Source organism: Stegodyphus dumicola, chromosome 4 (assembly GCF_044657685.1).
Source record: "Stegodyphus dumicola isolate Sdum_Otavi_A_Nest chromosome 4, ASM4465768v1".
NCBI lineage: Eukaryota > Metazoa > Arthropoda > Arachnida > Araneae > Eresidae > Stegodyphus > Stegodyphus dumicola.
Window position 1 is genome coordinate 100285390 of NC_140771.1, and position 16512 is coordinate 100301901.

At 31.3% G+C, this 16512-nt stretch overlaps 1 protein-coding gene across 3 annotated transcripts in view; it reads right to left on the reverse strand.

Moving 5' to 3' along the window:
• The window catches only part of LOC118186854 (pancreatic triacylglycerol lipase-like), a 63153-nt gene extending 51300 nt beyond the window's left edge, over positions 1 to 11853 (reverse strand). Inside the window, exon 1 of one of the 3 annotated variants that reach the window (XM_035357018.2) lies at positions 11491 to 11853. Coding sequence is in view for 1 of the 3 variants with exons in the window: in XM_035357015.2 (XP_035212906.2) it covers positions 4987 to 5089 (103 nt within the window). In the remaining 2 variants the exon portion in view is untranslated. Of the gene's footprint in view, positions 1 to 4986; positions 5226 to 9471 lie in introns of those variants that run through there. The other 2 variants (XM_035357017.2, XM_035357015.2) reach the window with 2 other exon arrangements.
• Between the last annotated feature and the right edge of the window lie 4659 nt (positions 11854 to 16512).

A 16512-nucleotide genomic window follows, 5' to 3' on the forward strand; every position in this document is an offset into this window, starting at 1 on the left:
TCTGCCTAAGGGAACGGATGCCTTTGTGGAGAACTTTCCAAGAGAAATTTGCTCGTATATATGTTAAATATAGGAAAAACCACGAAATATTCATGCAGCGAGCCCGTTAGCCGACATTCGAAGCCTAGACCGAACTGTCAGTGTTCAGCAACTGTACCGCTCCCCCGTAAGCACTGCAGTTTTAACATATGTGATAATGTGCTGCATTCTTAACATACTTCAGTGCGTTTATTCTCATTAAATAGCATACTTTAATGTAAATCCTCTAAGAACTTAAATATTCGATCATGACTTTTTTTTCAATCAGAGCAATTTTTATGCAATTATTCTCCTCCGCCCAGCCTTCGCTGAAAAATAAACTAATCGAAGCATTAATTAAGTGAATGAAATCAGAAGAGATGGAGCGAACCTCTTTGCTGAATTATGCAGCACAACCTAGAATAATATAACAAAGCTATTACTTAAAACATAGTATGCAAGCAGACCTGGAGCTGCCCTCAATAGGATGTAAGTGCGAAAGGCACCAACTGTAAAAACACCAATGTATATTTAAGGGAAAAAGAAAGGCACTGCCCGCAGTCTGGTAAAATACAAAGCACTGCAAGCAACGCCTGGCAGGATCCTGTGGGGTGTAATTTATCTGGATATTTAGTGTGGCTGGACAATACCCACATTGCCAATGGTTAAACAATGGGTATCCACCACATTTCTCCATATCCATATCCATATGGGTGGATGGCAAACACTTTCGCTGAATAAAGCCCTTTTACACTTTCATTATTTACACGTGTTTTTCATGAAACCAATGGTTTTATTTTAATTATGTGCCTAAGTTTTAGGTTTAATTTATGCCAGAACTAACTTGGGAAAATGATCATTTATTTGTCCATTGTCTTTTATGTGTCCATTGTTTTTTAAATGCCAGTAGTCTTTAGAAATCAGTAAACTTAATTTTTTTAACTGCAATCCGTTTTATTGAATTCAACTTCATTTTAAATCACAAGAATTTGTAAATCTTAGTAATTAATTTCATTGATTAATTCAAACAAGTGGTGCTCTTGATTTAATGAGCTATACAAGGGATAAATTTTATTGCCATACTAGTAGAAAAATTGCAAATCATCGAGTTATGAAACTACGACATTGTAAATGCACAATTATTTGGGGAAAGAGTAGAAGTATTTTTTAACCCAAAAGAACTATTCGGTTCGAAACGCGATTTTGCTTTATTTTATTTTTCAGTCAAGTATTTTACCCGTCAGCAAGGTTTAAGATTTAATCTGTGTACTATTGATGAACTCTCGAATTTAATCTGTGTATTACTGATGAACTTCCAATTTTAATCTGTGTGTTATTGATGAACAAACTGACATGTTTAAAAGCAATACATGCAGCTCTTAGGAAATACAGTTTTTTGTTTTTAATCCGATTCAGTTAAGTAAAAAAGCATTTATTCCATGATGTTGCTGTTGTTTCTAATGCTCACTTGTCGTACCTACAGTCAGCCCAAGCCCACGAAAATCCTCCTCGCAAGGAGCGCAAGTTTTACTCCTCTCGTTGCAACAGCCTTGAGCACCTTACAGGTGACAGTGCGGTTTAGCTCAGTTTTGCCCCCAATTCTCATGGAGAGTACCCCGGGGGAGACAAGTCCGAGGTTCTCCCACCCCTCTTTCCCTACCCTCAGCCTCTCGAGAGGACTTTCGGCTCGCCGCATATTAAGAGTATCCCCATGTCGCACGGGCACTGTACATTTAGAAACACCCTTGCCTTCTCCGCGAGTCGAGCCCGGGCCCTTCGGAAAGTGACGCTAACCATTATACCGGTTGGGCGGCATTATATGTCTACTTAAGAACATTAAATATTTTAATGAATTAAGTTTCATATTTTTTAATATTTTCAAATATATTTTTCCACGTTGCACTCGAGCCGATTGCCATTTGGAAAAACGTAATATACTATTGTTTCATATTGAAACGCTGTTATTAATTAATAAACTAAACTATTTAAAAATTTAGATGAAGTTTTTAAAAATGATATTATTTAACTCATATATATATTTATATATATATAATTAAAAATCATTAAATATTTTTATGGATTTACATGCTTTTCCCTTTTTAAGTACACAGAAGATATCTAATTTTCTGATATTAGTCTAAACTCACATTCATCTAATATTGAATAAAAGGTTTCGCTCTTTCCCCTGCGCATGTTATTGATAATCTCAAATGAACTTTAAAAGAGCCCTTTTAGGCTATCGTTAAAATTTGAAAACTTTCCAGTTTTTATTTTATTTTACTTTTAGTTAACCAACAGAAGACACACGTTCTGTGGCTATACAAACGAAATCTTACTTGTCGGCATAATTTAGCACAGAACATGGGGAATTATTTCACGTTTTACGGTCTAACTTATTTTAAAGGTTTTTTAGTGGGCAGTATCTAGGTAATTCTATAGAATCCTAAAGATGTAAAATTAATTGAATTGTTTTTCAGATCTTAGTAGACTGACAAACATTTTAACGCTTCATCCAATGTAAATACAGCACAAGTTCTATGAAGGGGTTTTAAAAAATTCCTTTTATTTAACTTAAATTTAAACGAAAACCGCCACTTGTGCATACAAACCAAACTCCGCCACTTGCGGTAGTAAAGTAACCCATACAAACCAAACTTCACCGGTTGCGGTAGTAAAGCTGAATTTACAGTTTTAAAGTATTTCAGTAGGGCCGCCCAGTCGGTATGCTGGTCAGGGAAGCCGACTGCGATGCCAAAAGGCCTATGTTTGAATCCCGGAGAAGGCATGGTTGTAACTGTCCGTTCCTTCATAGGAAAGGCGATGGTGGCCCACCTATTAGGTGCCTTCATAATAAAGAAACCACCACATTCGGCCTTGTATATATTAATGGACTGGGTTAAATTTGTAATTGTTCACAATCTGCCATTGGAAAAAAAAAAGTACTGCATTAGGATTCACCAACGGTCGAGCGGTAAAATTGCTGAACAGTGGTAGTTCGCACTCGTAATTCTGACCTGAGTTCGATTCTGGGCGAACGGGTTGGCTGCATGGGCGTTTTCGTGGTTTTCCCCATGTGTAAAGTGTATAGAAGCCAATTTTTGTTAGACATTCCTCCACGAAGATATCCCTCCCTTTAGGTAGAAGGCCTTCGAATGCTTTGCCATAATTAAATAAACTAAACGTAGTCGGAGACTTGACATATTTGGTCTAACCTCAATTTTCTTAAAACTTTAACAGCGCAGCGCTTAACGTCAGCTAGTAAATTGCTAATTCTGGAATATTAATCAGCCGAGTTAAACCGATGCAAGAGCTCTAGCGCTAAAATATTCTAAACTTATGGTTTAAATACTCTATAATTTTGTTTGCATCCTGTTGAGGAAAGGAAACATTGTAATAAGGATTCAAATTTTAAAATTGCCCCCAGTTAATACAATATCCTTTACAATCCTAATTTTCAGTTACATCTTACTCTGGTACCAGTATCCTCTTACAAGATTACCTCTTTAAGCAATCATTTAGCCTTTGCCTTAAGTTTCTTTGACCTGTCTCTCTGTAATGCTAGGTTCTTCTCTTACACCAGGAAAAAAAATCTTGCAACATTTCGACAGATAAAGGAGAATTTTAGAAGTCTAATATTTTAGAGATATTTTAGACTAATACAGAAGATATTTAAGAAGACCTGACTCACGTTTTCATACTGAAATTATGTAACATATGAAATATGTATTGAAATTAAATTCATCTAATCATATGTACTCATATAAAGCAAAGATTAATTTTAACTGTTTTTCTACGAAATATTTTTACCAACATAGGCATATTGAATACGAACTGCCCTTAAAAAAACAACTTAATTAAGTCTTACATTTGGATACATTACAAACATATTTTTTTAGTTTATAAGAATAAAGGAAGATGAAAATAATAAACTTAATAAATTTTTAATTAATTTTACATTTAACTCGATGTGAAATTATTTTATAAAAATTTACAGCTTTAAAAAAAAAAGGTTCAAATCTTTTAATTATTTATTTTATCTCGACTCTTATTTCAGTGAATGTTTGACATCTGTAAGTTTTTTCTATATTTAGCATTTAAAATGCAACATTTCACTCTTTAGCATTTAAACATAAGTTTGGTTTTAGAAGCTCTTTATATCAACTATAAAATGCGATATTGAAAGAAGAAACCTGCATACTTCAGTAACACTGGTTTTATGAATGCTTTATTCATACTTAGATTATTTCAAGTTTAATGATTCTGGCCTCTTTTCACCTTAGTGAATTCCATACTAAAACTGAAAGGAAAAAATTTAAGTAGCATCAGAAAACATCTATGCTTTTATGAAATGATTTCACAAGCAAGGCTAGTCAGACTGTTATGTTAACTCTATTGAATTTTAATCTTTGGACTTATTATGCTCTATTTTACTTAATTGTTCTTTTAGGTATTAATAAGATGTCTTTCCACAGAGGATGTTTGCTCTAATAATGTAATTTTTTTTGACAAAATGTCTACTATAATCAAACATTCCTTTCAGAAATTCTGCTCTTTAGCTAAATGCTATTATTCTAACAAGTAGCTAAGTTCAAGAACTGGACATTTTATTTGCAATCAGCAGCAGCTGTAGAATAAATAATTTCTAAACTTTCTATACATAAAAACAACTCAGAGAAGTTTAGGTTAAATATTTCTAATAGTGAATTACGCAAAGCAAATAAAAATCTTACAAAAATTTAAGAAATAAACAGCACCGTATTAGTAAGAATGGAAAACAAATTCGGAACTTTCAGTTTGTTAATTAAAAAAAAATGTTTAGGTCATTTATTCAATCAAACATTCCTTTCAGAAATTCTGCTCTTTAGCTAAATGCTATTATTCTAACAAGTAGCTAAGTTCAAGAACTGGACATTTTATTTGCAATCAGCAGCAGCTGTAGAATAATATATATGAACAATATGTACTCACCGATTCTTCTTTTATTTCTGACATGGCGTGTTACATTGTTTCCCGACACGCAAGTAAACAAACACAAGAAGAATACAAAGTGACAAACTTTATCCACATCCATGCCAGTGGATTAATTTCTTCTGAGTAGCACTTCGACTTAAATTTTGTAAGTTAAAGGAAACAATATTTCCTCGTAAGCGGATTACATAATTATCATTTCCTCAAGTCGTAATATTTACACAATATGAGAGAGCAACTTTTAACATGGTTCTTTCATTAATGTATCACAGCGAACATAAAAATGAGAACTGTGGCGAGATTAAAGCAGTTTTGCTTTTATACTGAATTCCATGTCTGTTTTTAAACAGCACATATTTCCTTTTCCAATTACGCTTTAATAACTGCAATATATCTAGTGCAGTTAATCCTGTAAAAAATGGCTTATTTTATACCTTGAGATATGTCGTCTCCATTTTACGGCTTTCTTAAAAAATTATAAAAAACATTAAATCTGTTGCATCTAAAATTTAGAATCGTTGGTCTAGAATTCTAAAACGATTGATTAAACTTGTATAGTAACAAAATCACACCTTTAATTTTTGTTTAAATAGAAATTGTTCTAGCTAATTAACCCAATTAAATGACACTAGCTAGTCTCATTAACATCGTTTCACATTTAAGTGCATTCATACATTATAATAGGAGAATTTTAGAAGACTTGACTCATTTTTTCATCATACTGAAATTATGCAACCTATTGAAATGTACATCGAATTATATATTGAAATTATATTCAACTAACCATATACATTTATTTATATGATTAGTTGAATAATCACTAATTCATTTAATTTTAAATAAATATAAGAGGTAACAGTAATTACATTTTATTTAATAATTTAATTTAATTTAATTAAAAAAGAAGCAAACAAAGAGAATCTGAAAGGGTTCAGATATCAGGTTTATTTATGCTCTCTTTGACCAGTGTAATTTACGAATCTGCTCTTGAACTCACTCTTGTTAATACAATTTTGTCTGGTTTAACATTACTACTTTAAGCACCATTTTCTTCGCACTAACGCCTCATAAAATTCAAGAACGAATTCACAGAATATTTAAATGTAGCATATTTTAGAATTCGCAATAGTATGTTTAGGTATTACATACATCATTTTTAATAAAGCGACTATAAAAGAAGTAATAATTTCTTTGAAAACTAACCGCCCGAGCAGTCTGCCGCATAAAAGAGATACGAGAAAAAAATATGCATAAGAATTTTTAATGTATCTAGCTAGTGCCATCTGAAAAAAATATTCAATATTTCTAATTAGACATTCCGTGATTTAAATGTGTTTAAATCACGTTGAAATCAATGAAATGATTTAAATCAATCAAATTAAAAAGTAGAAAAAATATCTTTAAGAACTGCATATATTACTTTTCAATCAATAAGTTTGCTACTGCGAAAGATGAAATTTGAAAATTAAATGACATATGCTTTACTGAATGGCAGCATGCTGGTAAGTACGTATAGCAAGTATGCAATTTGAGGCAGTGGTTACACGTGGCTTTCAAACAGCCGAATTTTGGATCAAAATTGAATGCCTTACATTTTGCCAAATGGCAATAGTCTGGCCCGCTGGATCCTTTATAAAAATGTCTTGTTTATTGCAGTGTTGCCACTTCCCGCTTTCAAATCCCTGAGTTTGTTAATCTAAAATTTATTAAATTTCTACAAAAAATGAAACAACACCATAAACAAATTGTATATCTAATAAGCTTAAATAAAATTCGAGCACTTAAATAAAATTCGAGCTTCGAGTACTCACGTTCAAGTTGAAGACTGTGCATTAAATGTTCGATGCCTTTATACGTGGCGCCGCGTTTATCCCCAATGCAGGGAACATGTAAACATGCATACAGGGTTTTATTTCATTTTTTTAAATAATAACTTTCGATGACATTTAGTGCAACAATTTGGAAAGTGATTCGTATGAAAACGTGATACTAATAAAAAGCGAGTTTCGAGACTAATAGCGCCTCTGGTGATGAAAACGATGATATATCTGAATGTTGAATTCACGAATATTTGAATAGCTAGAAGAAATTTACTTTAAGAGAGTGTTTTCTCACTAAAACGATGCTTCAATTCCTAGAGACTCATCCAGTTCAGCTAAGCAATGTCATGTACTTCGCAAGCTACACTTACAATGTATATTCAGACGATATTACTTTACAATGTATATTCAGACATTTTTCATTTCTCAGAAAATTAAGAATCATAACGCAGCGTAGCATTTCACTTTCATGCCGAGGAAATGAGACATTACTTCCCATTATTTTTCTTCTACAAACTGCATATTTAATTGAATAATTAATGATTCTGTTTTGGGTTGCAGTAATTTGTTTTTTAATTATTACTATTATTTTCTTATTCTTATTACTTAAATTTCTTCTAGCTATTAAATTTCTTCTAGCTTCTAGCTTAAAGTAAATTTCTTCTAGCTTCACGAATATTCGTGAATTCAACATTGTTACTATAAATATTAAAATAACAAGTTCTTCTCATGGAGCGGTCCATGATGATTCTAGAGACATAATATTATAAAAACAAACATTCAGGCAAATTGTAGGCAAAATTATTTGTCTTAGATTTCATTATTTTTTCCCACAGAAGGATGATTCGCATTAAGCTTACATTGGAAAATGAAGCAAAATTCTTAAAAGTGTGTTTAATTTCAAGTATCTTACAGCGCTTCATGACACACCAGTTCGAAAATGCTGTAATACTGGAATAACATGCAAAACGTTAATTTGCTGAAACTTGAGTTCATCATATCTGTGATTCCTAAATATCAGCTAAGCATCTCAATCATTTGATCATTTTCTAGTGAAATCTACAAAAATTATTCAAATAGCTAAATGGTGTTGCTGGGAATCTAAACTGAATAAAGTTATACTAATTGTTTCGGAAAGAGTATAAGACTACATTTCTCTTGACCAATGGAACACGTATTTATTGTTCCGTGATTCCAGTTTAAAGAAGGAATCAAACGATCTATGCTTTTGGTGTGAAAAATAAGTTTTGAAACGGTGTCGTCTACAAAGAGGGTTTTAATCGATGTATTAGTCTTTAGTCTAAAACCTTTCAGGGAGAAAATTATTCTTTAATATGTAAAAATTTAACTAAATGTTTTTTTTTAAACGAGAGCCAGCCGAAAAACAGAAGATTAAATAACTTCATTTGAGCAATCTTTCAACAGTTTAATTTAAATAGCCTTTGAATATGAAATATACAGCTATACTTGTATTTTAAAAATTTTTATTCAAAAATGTAATAAGCTTAATTATTATTAATCTTCTAAATATTTCAATTAATATTATTTTAATCATATTTCATCGTACGATTTTGAATTATTTGTAAGGTTCCTTTATGTTAATTAACCAGTTATTTATGTTTTGAAGTTTTACAGTTACTTCATTTTCCAGCCAGAATGCAAAGTAGTTTGCACGCATTTGAGGTTTTTAGATTATAAGACAGCGCGCGCGTTCTGCCTTCCGACCCCAAGTTATCAGGTTGTTACATCAGGTAAAATTTGTAGTCTTCGACTTTGCATTATAACTGCCGATAGCTAATTATCAATACCAGTTTTGAGCCAACGTCACGTTAATTTATCTGTGTAGTATTTGGTAACTAGTTTATATAAATTAATTTTTACATTTGACTCACTGTTTCTTTAAGTTATCTGGCCACAAGCGGTTGGCTGAGTTGTAAGCACCAAGTGTGTCTCTTCTCTTCTTACTGAGTTTTAAATAAAGAATTTTTTATACACTTTTCAAGTTTTATTTGCTACTTACGATAATTCGGTGCCAGTCTATCTAAAGTTTGGTTACACTTTATGATGCCAAAGAAAATTGCTAAGCTTTATATATTTTCTAATAATTTGACTATGTAAAATATTATTTTCATTAGAATTTTTTCTACCATGCCTTTATAAAATTTAACTTACTTTATTAAATTTAATTATGATTCGTATGGTTTTTAGAAAGGGTATTAATTGATGAAATATCGACATTTAGGAAACAACAAAGACAATAGCTTCACAAGCATACTAATACAATAACCGAAAATTTACAGTTTATCCACTAAAATCTTTATGTGTTCCAGTTTTAATATTTTCCGGCACAAAGCTGCTATTTGGCAGCAAATGACACATAGAGATTACGTAACATATATTAAAACGTTTGATAATCTGAAAATATTTCTCATGTTTTTTACTACATTTATTTTCAGATTTCTGGAAGATAATAAACCAAGTTCATGTGATACTGAAATTTCTAAAGGCTTAAATATATATGTGATTATATAGAACATCGTAATGAAGGATTTATTCATGTTGAAGCCATCAGTTTCTTTACTTGCCAGAACCATCAGTAACTAATGCTTGAACACAGTAGTGAAAGGAAGCTGAAGAATTGAAAAGAAGAAACTAACCGCCTTACCTCCTTCAAAGTATTTTCTTCGTTTTTATTCCACTTCCTCTTCACTCATCTCTTTTTAGAAAGTACTTTAAAAAGCTCTTTTTTGTAGACTTGTTATATCGTCTTTTCCTTTAATTCCCTTTCCTTTATATCGCCTTTTCCTTTATTTTATATTCTGCTTAAAACAAAAGTTATCTTAAGATGGATAGCAATTTTAAGAGCAACAGATTTTGTGGAAGCAACAAACATGAAAAATTAGTAATACCCTCGTCAGGACCTAAATTCCAGAATTTTCGCTTGCTAGCCCGGACGTACTTTCCAATTACATAAGGAAGGTAACGCGGCAAAGAGAATGAAAAGGACTTATAAACTGTATACAGGGTTCTGAAATAATGTCCACCTTAAAAGGTCTTCTATTTTAACCAGAATATATGTTTGAGAAGAGAAGGAGTTGAGGAATCTGAAAATAAAAATTTTTAAGAAATTACGAGGAGATGTCACGCTGCAATAGATCTGTATTCCTAAAATTTTCGATTTTCTTCTTACGGCCTTTCTGAAACTTATCATAATATCCAAGTAAAACAGTGCGTCGACGGTTCCACCTCGTGAAACAAATTTATAATAACTAGTTGTTCCGATGAATGATAACAGTAAGAATAACTATAGTGTCTGACTGGTTTTATAGAGCAATTTTTTCTGCTATTGTGATATTAACTTCAGGTTAGTTTTGATTCCATATAATATTTTTGCCTTCATGCTTAATCACCTTTTACATCACTTTGCAAGAAATTTTAATTATTTTTATAGTGTTATTTATAGCATCTAACAAACTGGCTATATTATTCCTATCCTTTCTCTCTTATCAAGATACCATTCTCCTTTATTAGATACTACTCGTATTTTCATTGCATTCATTAATGATCAACCCACATGGCATTATTTTCCTGTAAGCAACGTTACACTTCTTTAACATTAGGATTATAACTCTGCAACGCGAACTTTAATGATGTCTCTCTCAGCAACTTCAAGAATATTAAACACGCCTCTTTTGTTATATTAGTATATCACAGACAGACGTAATTGTATTAGTATTTACATTTCATGTTATCTATAATTACAATTTCAATGTAATCATAGTTTTGAAATATGAGTAGCGTTCCTTTCCAAAAAGTTTTGTGTACTTAAAAAATCAATTCCATCATTTCAATTCCTCTCTCTCTCAAAATCTTGGTGTATAGTGCTATCACAAATTATTTCATAGAAAAACGTTGTTCTGCAAGTTGCCTCCAACTTTAATTTGTAAAACATTGGCGAAAGGAGAAGAAAATAACTTCAGTTAGTTCACTGCATGGCCAACTGACAGGATGTGATTGGATAAGTAAGACTGAAGTCTCAAGCTTACCACTACTTACAAATAAACTAACTATATAGCGAGTATATTCTTTTAGGCTGCTGATGTTGTAGTTTCTGGGAAAACAACGAAGCTTCTCACAGGTAAACACCAATAGCTCAGACTGACATTACGTTCTTGAGCTGATTCGGTTATTAAAATTAATATTGTTGTACAAGAGCTGGTTAGACTTAGCTCACTTAGCTCAAGTCCAAAAATGTTTACGTTCTATATTAGAAGTGTGCTATTAACCTACTGAATGAAATACAAGGTAGTAAAAATGAGTCAGTTTTCTATCGCCTGGGAATATGACAATAATAATATGGGTCTAATAATAAAAAGCCTTTTTTCTTGTATCTCTCCATAAACATGAAAAATAATTATTTCACATAAATCTAGAAATTTTTGAGATATTTGAACATTTTATACACTTTAACATATCATTGTGATCTATGGCTTCTTTAAAATTGCTTTGATAATTACGCTAAACTAACAGGAAGAAATTTAAACTTGAATAAAGAAACTTGAGTTGAGGTAAATAACTTGTTATTAAAAACTTGACGTTGAAGTGAATAACAGGTCACACAATTATAAGTAGTTCAAAAAAATTAGAAATGAATTCTTCTATAATTGTTTAAATGCTCACTTACAGTTATAATACTTCTATCAGCTTACAGGCCATCACTTCATTGGTTGATTATACCAGACCAATTCCTTATCACACTTTCACAATCCTAAAATTTATCTATCGGTTTATTCTTGGCTTATTACTCTCTTTTCCGCGAACAAAATGTATTCAAAACAAGGTTCCGTTCAATTATTCTTTAAATATTCACTCAATTTCAACTAACTCAGTTTTCCATAACTAGAAGTTTTTCTTGAAACTGTAATTTATTTTCTTGTTATAACAAGACTTCTTGGGACAATAGTTAAGGAAATGATATAATGCCAAACACCTTGTACTAACGAAACTATTCACCCAAATATAAAAGAGATGAATTTGATGTTGCATTGCTAGCGCGAGTAATTTAAATCTAATAGAATATTCACCTGGCCACATTACCTGGAAAAGGAATGAAAGTTTACATTTGGGTGAATCACGCATCACGTGACCTAAGGCAGATGCTCTGGTTTGTATGTATAAATAACGCATGGCATTTCTTCCACTCCTTTCCTCAAGCTGTATAAGATGTCACTTTACGGCTTCCTGTTGTGGCAACCTTCTAGTACAGACAGCATGTCCATCAGCTTCACGAGCTTTTCTTGATCACTCTCTTCCTCGAATTGGGAGCAGAGGCGTAGTCATATCCTTCATATGATCGCAGAGTAGATATATGGAAGTCACATGGGGGAAAAAAAGGATTATTTGTAGCAGAGGTTAATTCGAATTATTCCACACACTTGGTGGCAAACACAAATGGTGGCTTGTGGTGAGAAAAACAGAAGTAACCTAAGTGCACGATAGGTTTTAATCCTGAACGAAAGACTGCTATAAGCAATTTAAAATAAGTAAACTTTACTTGGAATAAAAAATAATATTCCTAATATTATCCTTGAAATATTCTTTCACGGGCATCCCTCCATCCCGTCCCAGCTATTGCTTAGTATTATAAATAAATCTAAATATAATGAATCACATTCTCAGAAATAAATAAATATTTTTAGCATCCCAATTACTATACACAAACTTTCAACACAAGACAGTAATGGTTAAGAAGGCGTTATTAATATATGCTATCTATGATATTACTTTATCAGAAAGTTCTATTCTAATGCATATATCAATATTATAATTATAAAACCAAATCCACGGATTACAGGAACTAATATTCTTAACAATTCTAGTAGTCTTAACAATCTTTATAAAAATAACAATGACGCGAATACTTCTATACTTCTATACGATCATATAAAAAATTTGTAAGTTTTACAAAATATGAAAAATAAATTTCAAAGCTTTCAGGTTTTATATTACGCCGAATTTCTAACGCTTCGTGTTACCTTTATTTATTAAATATCATGTTGTTCGCACTTAAACCATAAAATTCAATTCAACAGCAATATCGCAAAATAATTTAAAAACAGCATCATATCTTTAGAATTTCTAATACACAGTCTCGCGCACTGAAGATAAAAATATTTTTTTCCTTACTGTGTTGTCATTGCTCGCTTTGAAATCGTTGAGTCTCTTAATCTAAAACTCATAAACGCTTTACAAAATATGAAATAGGTAATAAAACAAATTCCAAATTTGGGCTTCCAGATGCCCATATTTGAGTGGAGACGTATGTTATTCAAAATTTGATTACTCTGGGTACCGTTGTTTTATCACAATGCGAGAAACATGTATACATTTATCCAAATTCTTCATTATTTTATTTCTTTAAATATAATGCAGGGCGATAATATTTTGTGGCAGCAATTTGAAATGTGAATCGATGCAAAATTCCGTTTTGAAATTTAATAGACCTTTGGGCTAATAAAAATAGCATTCCCAAACGTTAAATATATTATAATTATATATGGTCATATTCTGACGTTGAAGAAAGTATGTGATTGTTTGTTGAGTTTTTCGTTAATATCAGCATTTTAAACTGTTGGGAACTTTTTTGTTTCAGGTTAACCCGAAGTGTGAAACGTTTTTGTTTCCTGGTTTGGCAACAAAAAAATTATTTAAGAATTGGATGCTGCTTGGGAAGCATGAATTGATTTCATTTGTATTAAAGTGTTCTTTATACATTTTTTTTCACCGAACATGTAAGTTTTGCTTTGGCCGCAGCCGCTATTATAGTAATTATTTTATAAGCTGACGCTGTAACACCAAAATAAATAAATAGAACAGTTATGTTTCTAACAACTGAATACATATTAATTACACAAATGTATATGTCCATCGGCAATTTGAATAACATCCTCATTAGACATCTTATTGATTTCACTAAAAAATGGCTCTTCACAGGCTGTGATATTCCTCTCTTACTGTAAAATATTTAATAGGAAAATAAATTTATTAGAACCATGATAATAATTTGATTACAATTCTAAATACAATGTTGGATCGAATACAGAAAACATATTGTCATCATCAGTTTTATTAAAACATATTTGTACTTTTTTACGTTCAAATTTCACTTCATTCTACAAAAACTTCTTACTAAAGCAATAAACTAAACCGTAAAAACTAAAATATATGAACTGAATGGTATTAACTGAGGAGTTCTTTTCAACTATGGCCGGAAAACTTAGTACTATCACTTAATTACTATGTATAGTCCAAAATTCATTATTAAGTTAGGATCCTAACGCTGTAATTTTTGCCATGTATTCAACTTATTGAAAATCCATTTCAAGGAGTGACAGAAATTACAACCGGTGTAAATCTAATTAGCTCCACAATTCTCAGATCACTACTTCATAAATACTATATCCGACTAAACGGCAATCGATTTAATTGTCCAGGAATCGTGTCCGTCTTTATACCTAACGGAGGCGCATTCCAAAAATTTATTTAATGAATTCTTTAAGCAACTACTCGAATATTAGTGTGATAAGAATTAACCAATAATAATAACTAAATTGTTTTATACAAAAAGGTATCCATATTCTAAAACCGAAACTTAAGGTTATGTTCTCTTGACAGTATATACGAATCAAAATTTTAAATTACAATTCTCTATATTCATAAAAGAAATATCATTATTCAAACTTTTCTGTTAATAAAATGGTTATTATGAAGAAAATGCTGCGCTAATAAAAACACTACAAGAAGATCAGTTCAAATTCTCTTTATTTTCTGATCCTTAAATAAGCCTAAATCATAATTTTTGTTTAAGTAACAATTAATTTAACTTCTGAAATGGACAATATGCTTTAGGATAATACGTATCACTCTTCAGGTAAATCGATGTCAACAAATAAAGATATCTGATAGGGAAGTAAAAGTAGTTTACTGACAAATAAGAAATAGAACGTATCAAAACTCGCATTTCGAATACATAATGATCAATAAAATACTGTAATTACTCTAAACATAAGCGGAAAATAATATGTATCTTATAATCTCTTTTTTTAAGAGTTGCGATTTGGACAAATTAGCAAATCTAATGAAAAGAAATTATTGCAGACTCGTTATTTCTAATTTTTTCTTTAACGGACGAATGGCATTTATAAAATTTAAATTTTTTGTTTTGCTTTATCAATATGTTAGCAAATTGTATTTTTCATAATATTAAAGCTTCTAGAAGCGTTATTTTAAGCGCTGGGGAGAGTATTTACAAGAAGATGTTACTAAAAGTTAAAGTTAATGGAAGTGTTTTACGTTAACATTTGATTGCGTATTTTAAGTCGATAAATTTAATTAACGTTTCAGATGCCTGTTGTATAATACAATTTCTTACAGTTTAATACTGCATACAAAACTGCTGAACATAGTTCTGTATTATTTATTTTGTTTTATCGAATGTTCAAACATGCACTCACCTGAAGCAAACACATTTTAGTGCATTTCAATTATATCCAGTTCTATTTAATTTTTGAAAGTACTGACGTTATGGAATGTCGGTTATGTAACCTTTTTATTGCCTAAAATCTGGTGTCATAAGCAAATGAAAGAAAAGTAACTTTTGATGTGAAATAATAATATAATCGAGAAGATGCAGCTAAAAGTTTTTGTTAAAATATAAACCTTGGATATAGGGAAAAAAAATAGTTACATCACGCAAGTCCTTCGCTTATTACATGATCTAAAATGCTAATGTAATTTCAATGATAGACAATCAGTGCTATGAGCAATCGATACATTGTTAATAAGTAGCGACAAATGCTATTGATTATAAATAGGTAGCGACAAATGCTATGTTGTGATCAATGCATTGTAGTAAGTCTTTATTCAAAGGATTAAATAATGTTTAACTGAGAAAACTTGTACTGCAACTAATAAATTAAATTAAATTTCAGCTCCAACTGTGGTCTGACTTTCAGAGTTCTACTGATTGCTGAGTTAATTAAAATGTGGATATGTTCTATAGAATACTGAGGTATTTTATAAAATCCTGATAACTGGCTGGCAATGTACATAAACTATTTTTATTTCACACATTTTCTAGACATTCTACAGAATGCTAAATAATAAACCGCTAAAATAGGAAATACATCCCTGTATTACCTGTATATACAGTATCTAAGGAAAGTACGTAATAATTTGAGTTATTGGCAGTTGTAATGCCTGTGCAATAAGGCGTTTTCTATCAACTTGAAACTTCTGAAAGAATTTTAAAACAACTATAAGCGGGATCAGTATTCATTTTATGCCCACGAAATTCCCCTGCAATCAGCTGCAGTTGCTCATTCGACTGAAAACGGCCAAGGATTCCTCAGGTATATATGTGAATTAAATATGAAATCTTTTTGCGGGAAAAAGATAATGAAGTGTAATTCAGAATATCATTTCAAGCATACCATGTTGCAACGAGTAAGTTAATTTCAATATTTTATTTTTATATGAAAATTTTATTTTCTTTAGTCAGAAAGGCATAAATTTTGTTTTGTTCAATGTCCTTTCTTTCAACATAATCTAGCCCACCAGCGGCCGAGCGGTAAAGTCGCTGAACACTGGTAGTTCGGTCCGAACGGGCTGGCTGCATGGGCGTTTTCGTGGTTTTCCCCATGTGTAA